Raw genomic sequence first — 16653 nt, forward strand, 5'->3', positions numbered from 1 at the left:
CTTCTTTAGGGACTTGTGATAGCTGGGAGTTCCCCAGGAGAGGATTTGGAGAAAGTTGTTGTTCCCTTTTCTCAGTTCATCTTTGTTTTTTCCTACCCTTTTGTGCTTTCATCTGAAGCCCTGGGGCTTTATCCAATTGATGTGTCTTTACTTTGCTGAAGGAGGCTGGGGATTTGCTGGCACCTTGGGAATAAAGATCCTTCTGGTGCCACGGCCTTTGGAACACGTTTGTGCTCGAGAGCAGCACAAGCTGTGGTGTGAACAGCAAGACTTCCAACTCCTTGATTGGCTTTTTGTTCCTCTTGCCTGGGATTGATGGATGTGGGTCCCGTTTTTGCTGCTGAAGCTGCTTATTTCCCAGCAAGGTTGTTGGTGCATGGTGTGGCCGGGTTTTTATATTTCCAGCTCGTTAATTAGGTGATTAGAGGGATAATTGCAGCGTGTGGGATATGTTTGGAGAGCTGGTAGTGTCAGGATCGGGGATCTCAGCTGATGTGTGTTACCAGAAGCCAGTCAGAGCTCCCAGAGTGTGTGGGGTGAATGGCTGGGGGGGTTTGTCTCTTCTGGCACTGTCAGTGAGACACAAATTCTGCGTGGACAGGGAGCTCCCGTGCTGGAGCTCCAGCAGGAGCAGCAAGGAGTGTGTGGCCAGAGCAGCTGGTCAGTGTTGCTGTGTCCTGCTGGTCAGTGTTGCTGTGTCCTGCAGGCCAGGCCAGTGCTCCAGAGCTCTGTGTGCAGCCCGTGGGGGGCTCTGCAGGCTCCCCTGAGCCGTGCTGTTTCTCCCCAGCTGGACCCCGAGCAGGAGGCGGCGCGCCGGGGCCGGGGGGCCCAGGAGAAGATGGCTTATTCCCTGGTGTCCGTGCCTGAGGGCAATGACATCTCCTCCATCTTCGAGCTGGACCCCACCACCCTGCGAGGAGGAGACAGCCTGGTCCCCAGGTACAGCCACCGGGCACCACGGGGATCTGGGGGTTTGTAAAGTAAAGCTGCCCCAGACTGTTCTCCTTTCATCCTTTGGAATCGGGTTCCTCCTCAAATGAATGTAGAAATAATGAGGAAATGCCTGAAGCTTCACCTGAGTGCTTCACAGCTGAGGTGTAAGTAAGAGAACACCGTTTTACAGATGGGAAAACTGAGACCAAGTGACTTCCTAAGTGACTTCCTTGCCAGGAGTGACCTGGGACTAAAAGCCTTGGCTGTCCTGTCAAGGCATTCATTCCTGGGACCTGTCTGTATTGTGTCAGGATGTAACACCAGCTGTTTAGCACTGGATTTTTTAGTTTGTGTGCTCTTTACTGTTCATGTGGCACCTCTGGCTGGTGAAAAGCTGCTGCACCCTCCCCAGTCTGCACACTGCTCTTTGCTGCTGTTCCACTGAGAAAGCACAGCAGGTTTGTTCCATCTCTTCAGCAGCTCCCTAAATCATCAGGTACCCGTATTTTGGAGTATCAGGGAGTTCTGGGCTGAAAACCCCAGAGCTAAGGGGAGAAGTTGGCAGCTCGTGGCAGTGGAAAAGTGAGGGTGGGAAGAAGGTCAGGTTGTTGCTGTGCAGCAGCTGAGTTACAGCAGCTCAGAGTGGCTGTGGTTCTGTTTCAGAGCAGAATCCCTTTCATTGTAGATGAAGCCTCAGGTGAATTCACAGAATGAGCCAAGGCAGTAAGAATGTTGTTCCAGTTGTGGTAGGCAGTGAGGGCAGAGATGACACTTCCCTTCCACTTGTTCCTGCCAGCATCTCGAAATCCCAACAATGCAGATGCTGGGAGGCTGACTCATGCTGGGACACTCCTGCCTTTCTTTCAGGAACTCCTATGTGAGGCTCAGGCACCTCTGCACCAACACCTGGGTTCACAGCACCAACATCCCTATTGATAAAGAAGAGGAGAAACCCGTGATGCTGAAGGTAAGTTCTCTTACTTTGTGTAAGTACATCCCTTCATTCCTGTACTTGCACAAAGAGGTGCTGGCAGGAGTTTCACTCTCTGAGCCTGTCACACACCGGGCATGTGACAGCAGTGAACAGTGCTGCTGCAAAATATTTCCTCTTAATGGCTCAGTTTCATGGTATTCTCCTAGTTTCCCTGTTCAGCATCTACTACACAACAGTCACCAGGAGAAGGATGTTTTTTCCACTGGCTACAGCAGCATTTTACCATCTCACCTGCTGCTCCTTTGAATTTAGGGACAGCTTTGAGCTTGCACAGAGCATTCTCAGAGTTTGGGTTCAGCAGAGTGTAACTTTTCTGTTCCATTATCACTGAGTGTGTGAGCCACTGCTCTGTTCCTGCCTTTGGGTGTGCTGATAAAGCTTCTCTGGGTTTCAGATTGGGACCTCTCCAGTGAAGGAGGACAAAGAAGCTTTTGCTATAGTGCCAGTCTCGCCTGCAGAGGTTCGGGACTTGGATTTTGCAAATGATGCAAGTAAAGTTTTAGGTTCCATTGCTGGCAAGCTGGAAAAGGGAACAATAACCCAGAATGAAAGAAGGTAAGGAAACCAGAACTGGGATCAGATAATGTTGTTTCCTTTAGTTAGGAACTGTTCCTTTGAAAATTTTATCAGAGTAAGCTGTAGAAGGGGAATTTGATTTCTTCCTTGACAAGATTTGATGGTGTGCCCATAGTGGAGGTTCTCAGGCCTGGTCTGTCCAGCCCTCCTTGTCCTCTGAGAAGTGAGAGCATGAGAAATGTTGTGAGCCTGGGGGACTAATCCCCAGCATCCCTCTGCAAGTGGAGTGTGGGAATTCCTAATCCATCTTGTGAGGACTGAACATGTGACTTGCTGCAAATCCTCTGACCCTGTCGGTGAAAATGTGGCCACACAAAAAGAGCACAGGGCTGGCTGTGTCACACCAGGGCCTGTGTGCTTCCATAGCCAGTGCCTTTTACTTGGCCTTGGGAGAAATTAGCACCTGATTTATTGTTTGTGGCAATGGAAAGAAATGCCAAATAGAACTTGGCAAGTGTAGGGTTGTCCTAAAGTGATTTTCTTGCCTTGCTGCTGCTCTGGTTTAGTTGGACAGTGGGGCTGCAGCAATGGGGGAGCATTAATTCCTAATTTTAAGTTCTGTGCAAACCTCTGAGCTTTATCCACTCTCTAATTGCTGTTAGTTTTTCACTTACCATTTAAAAATCTCTGTAAACTTACTCTGGCACTGCTCTTTCAGCACAGAGGATTTGTATTCTCATGTTAACAGCTTCTGGCTCTTCCCTAGATCTGTTACCAAGCTGTTGGAGGATTTGGTCTACTTTGTTACTGGTGGAACTAATTCTGGCCAGGACGTCCTCGAGGTGGTGTTTTCTAAACCTAACAGAGAACGGCAAAAGCTGATGAGAGAGCAGAATATTCTAAAGCAGGTAGGCTGTGGTTGGCTCTAAGCTCTGCCTGTGAGAAGAGTTCTTGGAAAAAAAGAACCTGATACCAGAGAACCTGGCCAGGCTGTGGATGGGGCTTGGAGCATCCTGGCCTGGTGGGAGGTGTCCCTGCAGGTGGCAGAGGATTGGAGCGAGTGATCTTCATGGTCCCTCCCAGCCCAAGCCATTCTGTGGCTCTCTGAAACTTTGGTCTCAAATTATTGGGACCAAAAGGTCCTTTGAGTTTCCAGCTTTCAGCAGGCTCTGGGCAGTGGACTGTAGGCTCACCATTGCTGGAACTGAAAGCTCCAGCAGATGGTGTTGGGTAAAGGTGAGCAGCATCTTCTGTCCGGGCTGCTCCACGGCCAAGAACCTTGGTGGCTGCAGCACATTTCTGATGGACCTGTTGAAATACAAAGGCACAGAGCTTTGGCACTAAATCTGAGCAGAAGAAGGCAGTGCCTCATGGGGTTGTGTCTGTGTTTTTTATTAAATCTGTAGATTTTCAAGCTGTTGCAAGCACCCTTCACGGACAGCGGGGACGGGCCGATGCTGCGGCTGGAGGAGCTGGGGGACCAGCGCCACGCGCCCTTCAGGCACATCTGCAGGCTCTGCTACAGGGTGCTCAGGCACTCCCAGCAGGACTACAGGAAAAATCAGGTTGGAAATAAGTCTGTCATGATCAGTGGCATCAGTGTTGTTCCTCTGCTCAAAGGAAAAAAAAGTTACTCCCATAAAGTCAACCTTGCCCTGCTGTGGTTGCTCAGTCAGCAAGAGGTTTTGGGATCATTCGGATTCATTCTGGTTTTCATTTTCATTTTTCATCTCTGTCAGAGACTATAATGTAATTAGCACTGGTCTAAGTGGGATTTAAGGAAACAACAGCATTTCTAAATGTCCCACACAGGTGAATTACAGGACTCTGTTCACTCTTGCTGACTACAAGCTCCGTTGAAAGTTGCCCTGTAAATTAAGGCTGTTCAGTTTTTGTTGCCATGTATTAAAAACAAGGTCCTGTCAGATAAGTATAAATGCCTTGCTGGTGTCTAGCCCTGGAGGGATGGAGGTGTTGTCTGTCATTGTTTGCTTTCTTTCACCCAAACAATCTGGATCTCTCCCAGCTTGCTCCTTGGGATGTTGGTATTGACAAACATCCACCTGTTTTCTGTTATTATTTCAAATTCTGAGGGTTAATTACACCCCCTTTCCTCTTTGTGTGTTTTGAAGGAATACATTGCCAAGCAGTTTGGCTTCATGCAGAAGCAGATTGGCTACGACGTGTTGGCCGAGGACACCATCACAGCCCTGCTCCACAACAACCGCAAGCTCCTGGAGAAGCACATCACAGCTGCTGAGATTGACACCTTTGTGAGTCTCGTGAGGAAAAACAGGGAGCCCAGGTGAGAGCTGCATTTTTGAATATGTGATCACCCTTCTCCTTCTGGGCAAAGTCTGTACCTGCCAGCTCGCTCAGGAGGAAGCACAGCCAGTTCACTGCGTTCTGGCACTCCCCTGCCGTCCCCTGGGGCAGCAAGTCTTGCTCTGCACTGTTCAAGTGGAGTGCTGAATGTTTGCTTCCTGAAATGTGGATTGCTTCAGTCTAGGTCTCCACAGTGATTGATACCCTTTTGGCTGGTGTTTCCCGACAGGTTTTTGGATTACCTCTCGGATCTGTGCGTTTCCATGAACAAATCTATTCCCGTGACACAGGAGCTGATTTGTAAAGCCGTGCTGAACCCAGCCAATGCAGACATTCTCATTGAAACCAAGTGAGTTTGTGCCTTTGGAGGTGGCTGTGCTGGTGTGAAGCAGAAGGAAGGTGGTTCAAAGCCGAGCACGCTGCTGGCACGTCCCAGGGGAGCAGGGAATGAGTTGTGTGGGGTTCTCTTGGAGCACGGGGAGCAGGGGCTGGGGACAGCAGGTGTCTGCCAGCTGCTCCCTCAGCCCTGCAGCCACAAATCCAGCACATCTCTCCTGTGTTATCCAAAGCAGGGAGACTGCAGGCAGGTCCAGCTCTGCTCACCTTTCCTCCCTCTGAGCTGGGGTTTGGGTCTCCAGCTCTCCTCTGCCACTGCTGAGGCCTCAGAGCAGGCACCAAATCCTGCTTGTCTTGGATAAAGGTGGCTTTATTCCATATATATACTAGGGAATAGATAACCACTATCAAAATACTGCAGAAGGAAAGCAGGTAATATTTAAAACACAAATGGCTGAGAGTATGCCTGCACATTTAATTTTTGTCTTGAAATCATAAAGGCTATATTTATTCCCACAAGCACTTAACATTGGTACATCACTTACTTGTCCTTGAGTATTTAATTTGGGGCTTTTTCAGATGTTGATCTTTTCTTTGGTGGAAGCCTTTTTAGTATCAGCAGCTGATTTATTTCTATTTATTTCATCACATAAACAGAAAGAAGTTCTGACCCATTTGGCATTTATGGAATACAGAATGAATCAATTTTTTCTTGCCCATATCTTTTCCTGCTCTGTTGAATGATCTTTGAATCAGTTCTCCTGTAAAGAAGGTTTTCAAAGTCCATTATTATGTGTCTTTAACTTCCTTGTTTCTTTATTTTTTTCACTTGAAAGGAGCTGAAATGTTCATCTTTTTAAGGTTGAATGGAAAGCTTATAATCTAATGCTTTTAATAATACACCCCAATGATTTGATGTAGTAAAATGATACTGCTGAAAGGGTAAGATGCATTTTAGCAGGTGGCTTAAAAGGAATGTGAAGGATGAATTCAGGTCTGGAATGTAACTTCCTCTCCTCCTGGCAGGCTGGTGCTCTCACGATTTGAATTTGAGGAAGTGTCAAGTGGAGAAAATGCCTTGGAAGTTGGAGAGGATGAGGAAGAAGTGTGGCTGTTCTGGAGGGACAGCAACAAGGAGATCCGCAGCAAGAGCATCCGAGAGCTGGCCCAGGACGCCAAGGAGGGGCAGAAGGAGGATCGGGATGTGCTCAGCTACTACAGGTGAACAGCACACAGCAGCTCAGAGCTCAGCAGGGCTGCCTGGGGACACCCTGCCTGCTCAGGCTGTGCTCTGGGAGGAAAGCTCTGTTTTGTGCACAGCCTTCAGAGAGGGAGGGTGAAATCTCTCAGAAGTGAGAGCTGAAAGCACAGAGTTGTTCGTGGTGAGGAGTCCAGGTATTGACATGAGCCAGTTTCAGCTGATTTTTTAAGAAATAATTTGAGTGTGTTGAATTTCCCGTGCAGTTTGTGCTTGGTTTCCTGCTGGTGGGTTTTGGAAGAGCCCCTGCAGCTGAGCACTGGGTTCCCTGTGCTCAGGGGCACTCGGGGATTGCAGGATTTGGGTGTGCAGGCTGCTTTGCTTTTGGTTTGCAGGAAGCCACTGCTGTTCTGTGCCTGCTGCTTTCTGTCCAAGCCTTGAGCTGGGTTCCCAGCAGCACCAAGGTGAAGCTGTGTCGGTGCCCCAGGCTGGGTCTGGAGGCTGTGCAGGGCTGCTTGGGGCAGCTCTGACATGAACAGTGTTCCTGGATGACTTGACAAGACACCGAGTTCTTGGCATAGTGTAAGGTCAGGTTTCAGCCCAGACCAAATTCCTGTGTCTGGGTTATAAACCCCTGAGAGTCATTTGACAGACTCAGCTGTGACAGAACTAGATTCTTCACTTTAATAAACATTTTATTTTGAATTCTCTTCCATTGAAATGATTCTTGCAGGAGAATTCGTCATACCTGGTTTAATTTGAGCCTGTTGGAGCTCAAAAGGTGACCTCTTAGATAAAAGGTTTTAAAACACACTTGATTTCAAAGTATTTATTATGCTTGGTTTTAAATAGAATTGATAAATTTTGGTGTATGTATATATATTAGTATAAGAATGGTAGTGTTAATTATTATTTTTTAGTCTACATTATACCTCATAAACAAGCTTAAAGGAAGGGCTTAGGATGTGGTTTGGTTCAATTCCATGAGAAGTACTGAAAGTGAAAGGAATCTGCTTTCAATTAACTCTTTTTTCCTTCAGGAAGCCTCACACTTGACAGTGCTGAGCAGCAGCCTGTGGGCACTGCTGAGTGCTGGGCACGTGCTTTGTGGCTAAAGGTGAATTATCTGTTGGCTGGCACAGGTGAGGTGCCAGTGATCAGTTCATGGGATGGAAAGCTTAGCTCTGGAGTTGAGTTTTTCTCTCACAATTCTCCACTGAAGGGAGCAGAGCACAGTGGCTGTCTCAGCAGGTCCCTGATTTTTGGTGGCTGCTGCCATCGTGGTGTTGCCTCAGGACAAAGTGTGGCTCCAGCATCTGGAAGAGATGTTGGGCCTCAGCAGTGTTTAGGCTGAGCTGCTTTAAACATGTTTAATGTTTAAAATGTTTGCATTCTGCTGGAGCTTTCCTAAAAAACATGATTTATTATTTCCTGTCAGGGTGTGGGGGCCCAGAGCAGCTGGGGCTGCCCCTGGATCCCTGGCAGTGCCCCAGGCAGGGGGTGAAACACCCTTAAAGTGCCTTCCAACCCAAAGCATTCTGTGATTTTAATGCTATTTAATGAGTGATTCTGTGATTTATTCTATGCTGATTCACTTATTCAGTTGTTGCACTGTTTGCTAGTGTTTGATCAGTGCTTTATCCTTTCCACAGCCAGGATGGAGCTGTATTGCTAGAGAATATAATATTATTTCTATCAATACATAAGTGTATAGCAGTCTACTTCATAGTATACTTTATGTATATTTATATATGCTTTATGTATATTTATATATGCTTTATGTATATTTATATATGTTTTATATATATTTATATATGCTTTATATATATTTATATATTTATACTTCTAATATATATTTATATATTATATATATTTATAGTATACTTTATATGTATGCTTTATATTTATGCTTTATATTTACTTCTATTTATGCTATTTATTTATGCTTTATATATATTTTATTTACATAAAGTATACTTTATATGTATTTATATATGCTTTGCATAAGGTACCTATGTATTATATATATAAATTATAAGTATAGAAATTGTATATATATGTGTATATATATATTAAGTACCTAGGAGATATGTATTTATATATACTTTACAATACACAGGAAATTAAAGCATAAGCTTCAAGCCTACATAAATTAAAGGACATAATTTTCTTCTTCTTTCCTTTTTCCCCAAAGATACCAGCTGAACCTCTTTACTGTATATATATTTTTATATATTTAAAGTATACTATATACATATACTATGTAGTATACATATACTATATACAAAGCATAGATAAATACATACAAAGTACACTATATATATTTATATATACTGCATGGTACACAGGAATTTAAAGCATAAGCTTCAAGCCTACATAAATTAAAGCACATAATTTTCTTTTTTTTTCTTTTTTCCCCCAAAGGTACCAGCTGAACCTCTTTGCTTTATATATATTTTTATATATTTAAAGTATACTTTATTCATATACTATACAGTATACATATACTATATAGTAAGCATATATAAATACATATGAAGTACACCATATATATATTTATATATACTTCACAGTACACAGGAAATTAAAGCCTGAGCCTCAAGCCTGCATAACTGGAAACATATATTTTTGTTTTTTCTTTTGCCCCAAAGATACCAGCTGAACCTCTTCACTGTATATATGCGTTTATATATTTAAAGTATACTTTATACATATACTATACAGTATACATATACTATATAGTAAGCATATATAAATACATATGAAGTACACTATATATATATTTATATATACTTCACAGTACACAGGAAATTAAAGCATAAGCTTCAAGCTTTCTGTGTAAATGAAAACATATATTTTTTTCCTTTTTCCCCCAAAGATACCAGCTGAACCTCTTTGCTCGAATGTGCCTTGACCGCCAGTACTTGGCCATCAATGAGATCTCTGGGCAGCTGGACGTGGACCTGATCCTGCGCTGCATGGCCGATGAGAACCTGCCCTACGACCTGCGCGCCTCCTTCTGCCGCCTGATGCTGCACATGCACGTGGACAGGGACCCCCAGGAGCAGGTGACCCCCGTCAAGTACGCCCGCCTCTGGTCCGAGATCCCCTCCGAGATCGCCATCGACGAGTGAGTGCTGCTCTGGGCCAGGGATGGGCTCCAGAGTCACAGAATCACAGAGCCACCGGGCTGGGAGAGACCTTCCAGATCAGTGTGTGCAACCCAAACACCTCAACCAAACCATGGCACCGAGTGCCTCATCCTGTCCTGATTTAAACACACCCAGGGATGGTGACTGCACCCTCCCCAGGCAGATTCCAGTACTTTATCACTTTCTATAAACACTTCTCCCTAATATCCAGCCTATATTTCCCCTGGCACAGCTTGAGGCTGTGTCCTCTCGCTCTGTCAGTGCTGCCAGGACAAAGAGCCTGAGCCCCAGCTGCCCAGAGTCACCTTTCAGGGAGGTGTGGAGAGTGATCAGGTCACCCCTGGGTCTCCTTTTCTCCAGGATAAACAACCCCAGGCACCATCAGTCCTAAAGTCGTGCATTGTTTATATAGCTGCTGTTTGTAAATAAATTGAGCACCCCATAACGTGCTGCTGAGCATTAAACAATTAATAATAGCATAAATAATTCAATAATTAAAGCTTGTGGGGTGAGCTCGGCGGTCACAGTGTGCCTGGGCACGTCCTGACCTGGACCTCTCTCCTCCTGCCTCGTTTGGTTGGAGGAGAATCAGAGATTTGTTGAGCTTGGAAAAGCCCTTCAAGCCCCAACATTCACCACTGATCCTGTCCCCAAGTGCCACGTGCACACATCTTTGGATCACTTCAGGGATGGTGCTCCACTGCCCTGGGCCCCCTGATCCAGCACAGATTTCACTAAAATCTCTCTAAACCTCCCCAGTTTGAGGCCATTTCCTCTGAGTGTGATCCCTCAGGAAAGATTGTCCTTATGGGAGCTCTCCACCAGCAACAAGGGGAAGGTGCTCAAACACATTCCTGAATTTCCAGTGGAAAATCCTCTGGCACAGTGCTCAAAAACCTACACAAAACCACAGCTGGAGCAGGCACGTGGTTTTGTGACCACTTGTATCAACTCTAATAATTCCAAATTTATAGTGCTCAGCTGTTCAGAGCTCATTTTTTTTTCAGTTAGGAAAAAACACCTAAAGTAGATGTTACATGTTAGGAATTCAAATCTTCTCAATGTTAATACTGGTGTTCAGTGGTTTCTTGTATTTCCCTCATTTCCAGCCTGGTTTTTCTCTTCTGAGAGGGATGCAGTAGATAATAAATCAAATTCAAAGGTCAAAATACAAAACCAAATGGTTTTAGCTCTGGCAGAGGTTCACCAGTGATAAGTGATCAAACAGGAAGCAAAAGTATTTTGTGGGAGGTGGTGGGGTTGTCCTTCTCAAAGTCACTCTGCACAAACTGAGGAAAACCCTAGAATTCATATTAAAAATTAATATCTGCTTTGCATATATATTGGTTTTATTTGGAGGAAAAAATACCTTCCTCACTCAGCCTCTCTTGGCCACCCATTCCCCTCAGTGCTGCACAGCACTTGTCATTGTTTCCACTCAAATAATGAGACTTGCTTTTTCTGGGTTTTTTTGGGACAAAATTATCTTATTTTTTTGTTTTTCTCAGATGTTTTAAAATAGTACCTAATGAGCATATGGGATAAACCAACAAAAGCCAGGAAATTCTGGTGTCAGTGTCCTGACTCTCTCATTTGGATAAATTATTAACCAGCCTTTAGCTTTTCTTAGGTTTTGACAAACCAATGAAAAATTGTACTGGGGGGAAAAGAGCCCTGTGTATTTGCATGCTAAGTTTTGTTTTGTTTTCTTTTTTGTTTTGTTCTTTTTTTTCCCCTCTTCAGCTATGATAGCAGTGGAACTTCCAAAGATGAAATTAAGGAGAGATTTGCACAAACAATGGAATTTGTAGAGGAATATTTAAGAGATGTGGTGTGTCAGAGGTTCCCTTTCTCTGATAAAGAGAAAAATAAGCTCACTTTTGAGGTAGTTATCCAGTTCTGATTTTATCCTATTCTTTTTTTTTTTTCTTGTGGAATGTTGGTTATTTTTTCAGCACCAGGTAGTTTGGCAAGTAATTAGTGAGTGTAATTAATGAGTGCTGAGCCTCAGCTGGCTCCTTTCTCCTCGTGCAAGTAACCCCACTGAAGTTTGTGAGTTTGCAGTGATGGTTCTTGAAATGCAATTAATGAATGTGAGTTTGTGTCTGAGGTTTGCAGCAGCCTTGTTTGCTCTCTGTGCTCTCAGTGTTATTGCAAAGCCAGGCTTTACTGGAATAAATATCTCAAAAATTAAACACTGTCTGCACACACCAAAAGGCTCCAGAGCTCATAGTTCACCAAGAGAAAATGTCCTGTGATTTACTGACCTGTTAAAGTAGTCTGTGCAAATAAAATGTAGCAAATCCATGCAACAAATAACCATTATTTTAAGAAAAGCTGTGATAATTCTGTTAAAAATACAGTTGATGTAATGTACTTCTGACAATGGGGCTACATTAAATATTTGCCCTGTATGTGATATTTTTATGTGGATCTTTATGGGGTGGACTTGTGGGGAAACTTTGACTTGAAAGTTGCAGCTTTATGGGTGTGATATTTTCTGATAAAAATTATGTGTTACCTTCCCTCTGTTTAATAATGAGACAAACACAAGTCTGATTCTGTAGCTGTAGAATATCAGCTGCAGATACAGACATTAACTGCAAGCATTGCAGTGTTTGTAGGCAAGTAGAAAACTTCCTGATGTGATGTAGAAGTAGACAGTCCTGCAGAATTCCCAGATATTATGATAAAATATGACCCTCAGCCAGGTTCTTGATCTTGTCACTGTGTTAAGACGACTTGACTGTGATAGCAAAATGTTTAGTATTAATCAGGCTTTTTATTGTTATTTTGGTAGGTTGTTAACTTAGCCAGAAATCTGATATATTTTGGTTTCTACAACTTCTGTGACCTCCTCAGACTAACCAAAATCCTCCTTGCTATATTAGACTGTGTGCACATCACTACCATCTTCCCTATTACCAAGATGGCAAAAGGCGAGGAAAGTAAAGGTAAGGCTGGAAAGTGTAGGACAGAAAGTTCTGGGTGGCTCTAGTTCATCTCAGAGTGTCACTGTGGGGTGGAACAATGGAGTCACACAACCTCCTGAGCTGGAAGGGACCCAGCAGGATCACCCAGCCCAGCTCCTGGCCCTGCACAGATGCCCCAAATCCCACCTTGGCACCCCTGGAGTGCTGTAAAAGGCTCCTGGAGCTCTGGCAGCCTCAGGGCTGTGCCCATTCCCTGGGGAGCCTGGGCAGTGCCAGCACCTCTTGGAGAAGAACCTTTCCTGATCTCCAGCCCCTCCCAGGGATCAGAGACTGGAGCTGCCCCTCGGGAGGAGCCCCCAGTGAGATCTGACCTCGGTCTGCTCTGCCCCATCTGAACAGACCAGGGGATCTCAGCTGCTCCTCATAGCACTTCTCCTCTAGTCCTCTCCCCATCTCTGTAGCCTCCTTTGGGTGCTCTCTAACATCTTTAGATCTTCTATTTTGGCCTCCAGAACTGCCTCCTGGACTGGAGGGGAGGCTGCCCCAGTGCAGAGCAGAGTGGGACAATCCCTCTCTCCCTGGCCCTGATGCTGTGCTCAGAAATCTCCTTTCTCTCCATGGCTTGGTTGTAAAGCTGAGCCTGTGATGGGACAGGGCAGGGGGCTTCTCCAAGTACTGCAGTGCCTCTGTTGGCTTCCCCTGTGCCCAGGGTGTGGATGTGGAATGTTGAGACAATTTCTCTTTGTAGGACGTGGCCGGTCCTTGCCCTGTTAGCGCAGTCCCATCCCAGCACGCTAACCCTGGCTGTTTCCTCTCTGAAGGGAGCAATGTGATGAGGTCAATCCACGGCGTGGGGGAGCTGATGACCCAGGTGGTGCTCAGGGGTGGGGGCTTCCTGCCCATGACTCCTCTGGCAGCTGCCCCCGAGGGCAATGTCAAGCAGAGTGAGCCGGAGAAGGAGGACATCCTGGTCATGGACACCAAGCTCAAGATCATCGAGATACTCCAGGTACCACACTGGGGCAGCTTCTCGTGCTGTCCTGCAGCATTAACTGTGTCCTGCTGCCTCTTCATGTGTTTCTGTCTCTCAAACTGGAGAAGTATTGCAAGGGTGACCTCGTCAGGCACAGAGCCCTCAACTTGTTTGTGATAATATTGTGCCATTACTGCAAGAATTTATTCGGAGAGTTTGCAGTAGACATTTGCATATTTAGCAGTGATTTATGAGTATCTGACTTGAGGCAGAGCTGCTGTTTTCCACCCTATTGTCTTCCTAATTTCTCTGAGTCTGCAGGGCCATCTGAAGTGCCCAGAGCCATCAGCCTGAGATGCATTTTCAGCATGCACAGCCAGCCCCTCTCTCTCCCATCTCTGGTTTTCTCACTTGCTCACCCCAAAGTCTCTGGGACGCACACGTTCCTTCCTCGCTATTGACTCAGAATTATAATGAAATGCATCTCCCCTCTCTGAGTGTAGGAGTCCTTTTTGTGCTCAGTAACTTGATCAGCGAGGTGCTGGGGGTCAGGATGCTGCTGGAGCCTGGTGGGCAGAGGCAGGAGAGCAGCAGGAGAGCCGTGCTGTTCTTCCCATGCCCCATGGGAGGCTGCGCCCTTCCTGCAGCAGCAGATGCAGCACAGGGAGGCTCCGTTCCTTCCTTGCACCACTGCTAATTTTAGCAGAATCCAGAGCTTCTCTCATGGCCTGGCACGTGCAGGGGGCAATTTCATGTGCCAGTATTCCCTGCTCCCAGGGGCCATTCAAACTGGCATTGTGCATTTCCCCAAAAGCTGCAAGAGAGAGCTCTGAGTGTTCTTGGCTTTGTGGCTCCTTCCTCGGGAGGAAGAGCATGGAGGAGGTGGTCTCTGCCAGGCTGGAGGTTTCTCTGGCACCAGCTGGTCCAGCCCAGCTGAAGTGGTGATTTGTGTGGCCCAGCCTGGCTCCTGGCAGCTCGTGTCCTGCTCCTGTGTCACAGCACCCCAGGAGAGCAGCAGCACGTGTTCAGGATGGAGATGGAAATGCTGCTTTCCTTTCCTGGGGGACGGGGTGAGGATGCCAGCATCACACAGGAATGAGGCACCAGAACTCTGCCAAGATGTTTTACTCATCAGTATTTATTATGTGTGTGTATCATGGTCATTGAAATCCCTGGAAAATATTACTGAATTCTGGGGGTTGTTAAGGCAATGTTTGCATATCTTGGAAAAATGGAATCCCAGAATGGATGGGGTTGAAAAGGACCTTGAAGCTCATCCAGTTCCACTTCCTGCCATGGGCAGGGCCAGCTCCCACTGTCCCAGGCTGCTCCATGCTCTGTCCAGCCTGGCCTTGGACACTTCAGGGATCCAGGGGCAGCCACAGCTTCTCTGGGCTCACTCTGCCAGGGCCTCCCCACCCTGGGCAACTTTTCCAGGTTAAATCCACATCTCTACTCTGTTAGTGTTGCACATCAGTAGCTCTGCTTTCTGTGACTTGTGGTGCAAATACACAAATTATTTTAACTTTTTTCCTACTTGTGTATCATCAGTTTATTCTGAACGTGCGGTTGGACTACAGGATCTCCTGCCTGCTTTGTATATTTAAACATGAATTTGATGAGAGCAATGCCCAGATGTCCGAATCCCCCACTGGAAGCAGTAGTCAAGAAATGCCAGCTAATGTACCAGGTGGGTTATTTGGCAAGGAATGAGGTTGTGTGGCTTAGGGGAGGCTCTGGAATCCTTAAGGGACTAATGGGATGATTGCTTCAGGTCCTCACTTGCCGTTTGAAATGTTTTTAAGCCATAAAAACATCTTTGCTGCTGGTCTGACCTCACGTATTCGTCCTGTTTTATTTTTTCAGGAACCCTGGATTTTGAACACATTGAAGAACAAGCTGAGGGGATCTTTAGTGGAAGGAAAGTATCTCTTCACAGGTGCTAATGGAGGGGGAGTCCCCAGGCTGGAGGGCTCCCAAGGAGTGAGGACTGGGCAAAGGGCTGCCACAGCTACCCAGGCTTCGTTTTCCTCAAATGGCTTTGGTGCAGCTCAGAGTAGGGTCCATTTGGATCAAAAACCAGAGATAAGGAGCAGGGATTCAGGGAACAGCCAGAAGGATCCTCAGGGGAGGGTTCTGTGGTATGGGTGAAAGCCAAAGCTGCAGGACCAGTGCATCTCAGCTCCATGCTGCAATAAAATCTCAGTACAAATTACCCCTTTATTTGAGTAAAAAAAGGTTTTCTGGCACTGCTAAGAGGAGTTAGAACCTGCTGGGACCCTCAGTCTAACGTGCTGGTTAACTCCTGCTGTGTTTCCAGTGAGGAGAACACCCCTCTGGATTTGGATGACCACGGGGGCAGGACTTTTCTCCGGGTGCTGCTGCATTTAACGATGCACGATTACCCTCCCCTGGTGTCTGGTGCATTGCAGCTGCTCTTCAGGCACTTCAGCCAGAGACAAGAAGTCCTTCAGGCTTTCAAGCAGGTACCTGTGTGCTTGGAGAGAGCTATTCCTCATCTGAATGTATTTATGGCAGCTGAACCCAGCCCTTTTTGTGCAACTAATGGCTTTGCCTCCGTGTAAGGTTCAACTGCTCGTCACCAGCCAAGATGTTGACAACTACAAGCAGATCAAACAAGATTTGGACCAGCTGAGGTCAATAGTGGAGAAATCTGAGCTCTGGGTGTACAAAGGCCAAGGTCCTGATGAGGCCATGGACAGTGTGCCAGGTGAAAACGAGCACAAGAAGAAAGAGGTAATTAGGTTGTGTCTGTGTGGACTTGGGTGGGTATTTGGAGGGTGTAGCTGCTTTCAGAACTGTGACAAGGCCCATCTTCCCAGCACACTGCCTAGGTGAGGTTCTCTCTACTGCTTCCAGCTTGAGGCAGGAATGAGAGGAGAACTTGAGCCAGCTGATGCCCAGTGGCAGCCACTGAGGTGTCACCTTTAGGGTCTAACAGGGCTGGTTTGGGTTTGCTCTGGCTCCCCAGCTGTGTCCTTTCAGCACTGACCGATGGCACGGGATTTGTGCAGTCAAAAGTACCTCAAGTAAGGTAAGGGCAGAGCTGTGAGCTGCTCAGGTGATGCATTTTGAGTCCTGGCACTTGATTAAATGACAGCAGAGAACTGTGCTTTATCCCTACCTGATAACACAGGATTTTCCCAACGTGCACATCTGGCTTAGAACTCTTTGAGCATCTTTTGCTTCCAGATAATTTGCAATCAAATAGGAAAGACTGGATGAGGGGATCCAAGAAGCAGTCCCTGGTTTAGGAACATTTATTGTTGGAA

At 46.2% G+C, this 16653-nt stretch overlaps 1 protein-coding gene across 13 annotated transcripts in view; it reads left to right on the forward strand.

Annotated features, from left to right (window-relative positions):
• Positions 1–16653, forward strand: part of ITPR1 (inositol 1,4,5-trisphosphate receptor type 1) — a 159492-nt gene that overhangs the window by 57190 nt on the left and 85649 nt on the right. For all 13 annotated transcript variants that reach the window (XM_033517333.1, XM_033517334.1, XM_033517335.1 and 10 more), the window contains 16 exons: positions 788–939; positions 1801–1900; positions 2322–2482; positions 3210–3351; positions 3850–4008; positions 4576–4748; positions 4998–5117; positions 6131–6325; positions 9181–9432; positions 11198–11339; positions 12255–12408; positions 13209–13396; positions 14912–15050; positions 15227–15281; positions 15681–15846; positions 15947–16117. In XM_033517333.1, coding sequence (XP_033373224.1) covers positions 788–939; positions 1801–1900; positions 2322–2482; positions 3210–3351; positions 3850–4008; positions 4576–4748; positions 4998–5117; positions 6131–6325; positions 9181–9432; positions 11198–11339; positions 12255–12408; positions 13209–13396; positions 14912–15050; positions 15227–15281; positions 15681–15846; positions 15947–16117 — 2469 coding nt within the window. The remainder of the gene's footprint in view (positions 1–787; positions 940–1800; positions 1901–2321; positions 2483–3209; positions 3352–3849; positions 4009–4575; positions 4749–4997; positions 5118–6130; positions 6326–9180; positions 9433–11197; positions 11340–12254; positions 12409–13208; positions 13397–14911; positions 15051–15226; positions 15282–15680; positions 15847–15946; positions 16118–16653) is intronic.

The sequence above is a fragment of the Parus major genome, chromosome 12, assembly GCF_001522545.3.
Source record: "Parus major isolate Abel chromosome 12, Parus_major1.1, whole genome shotgun sequence".
NCBI lineage: Eukaryota > Metazoa > Chordata > Aves > Passeriformes > Paridae > Parus > Parus major.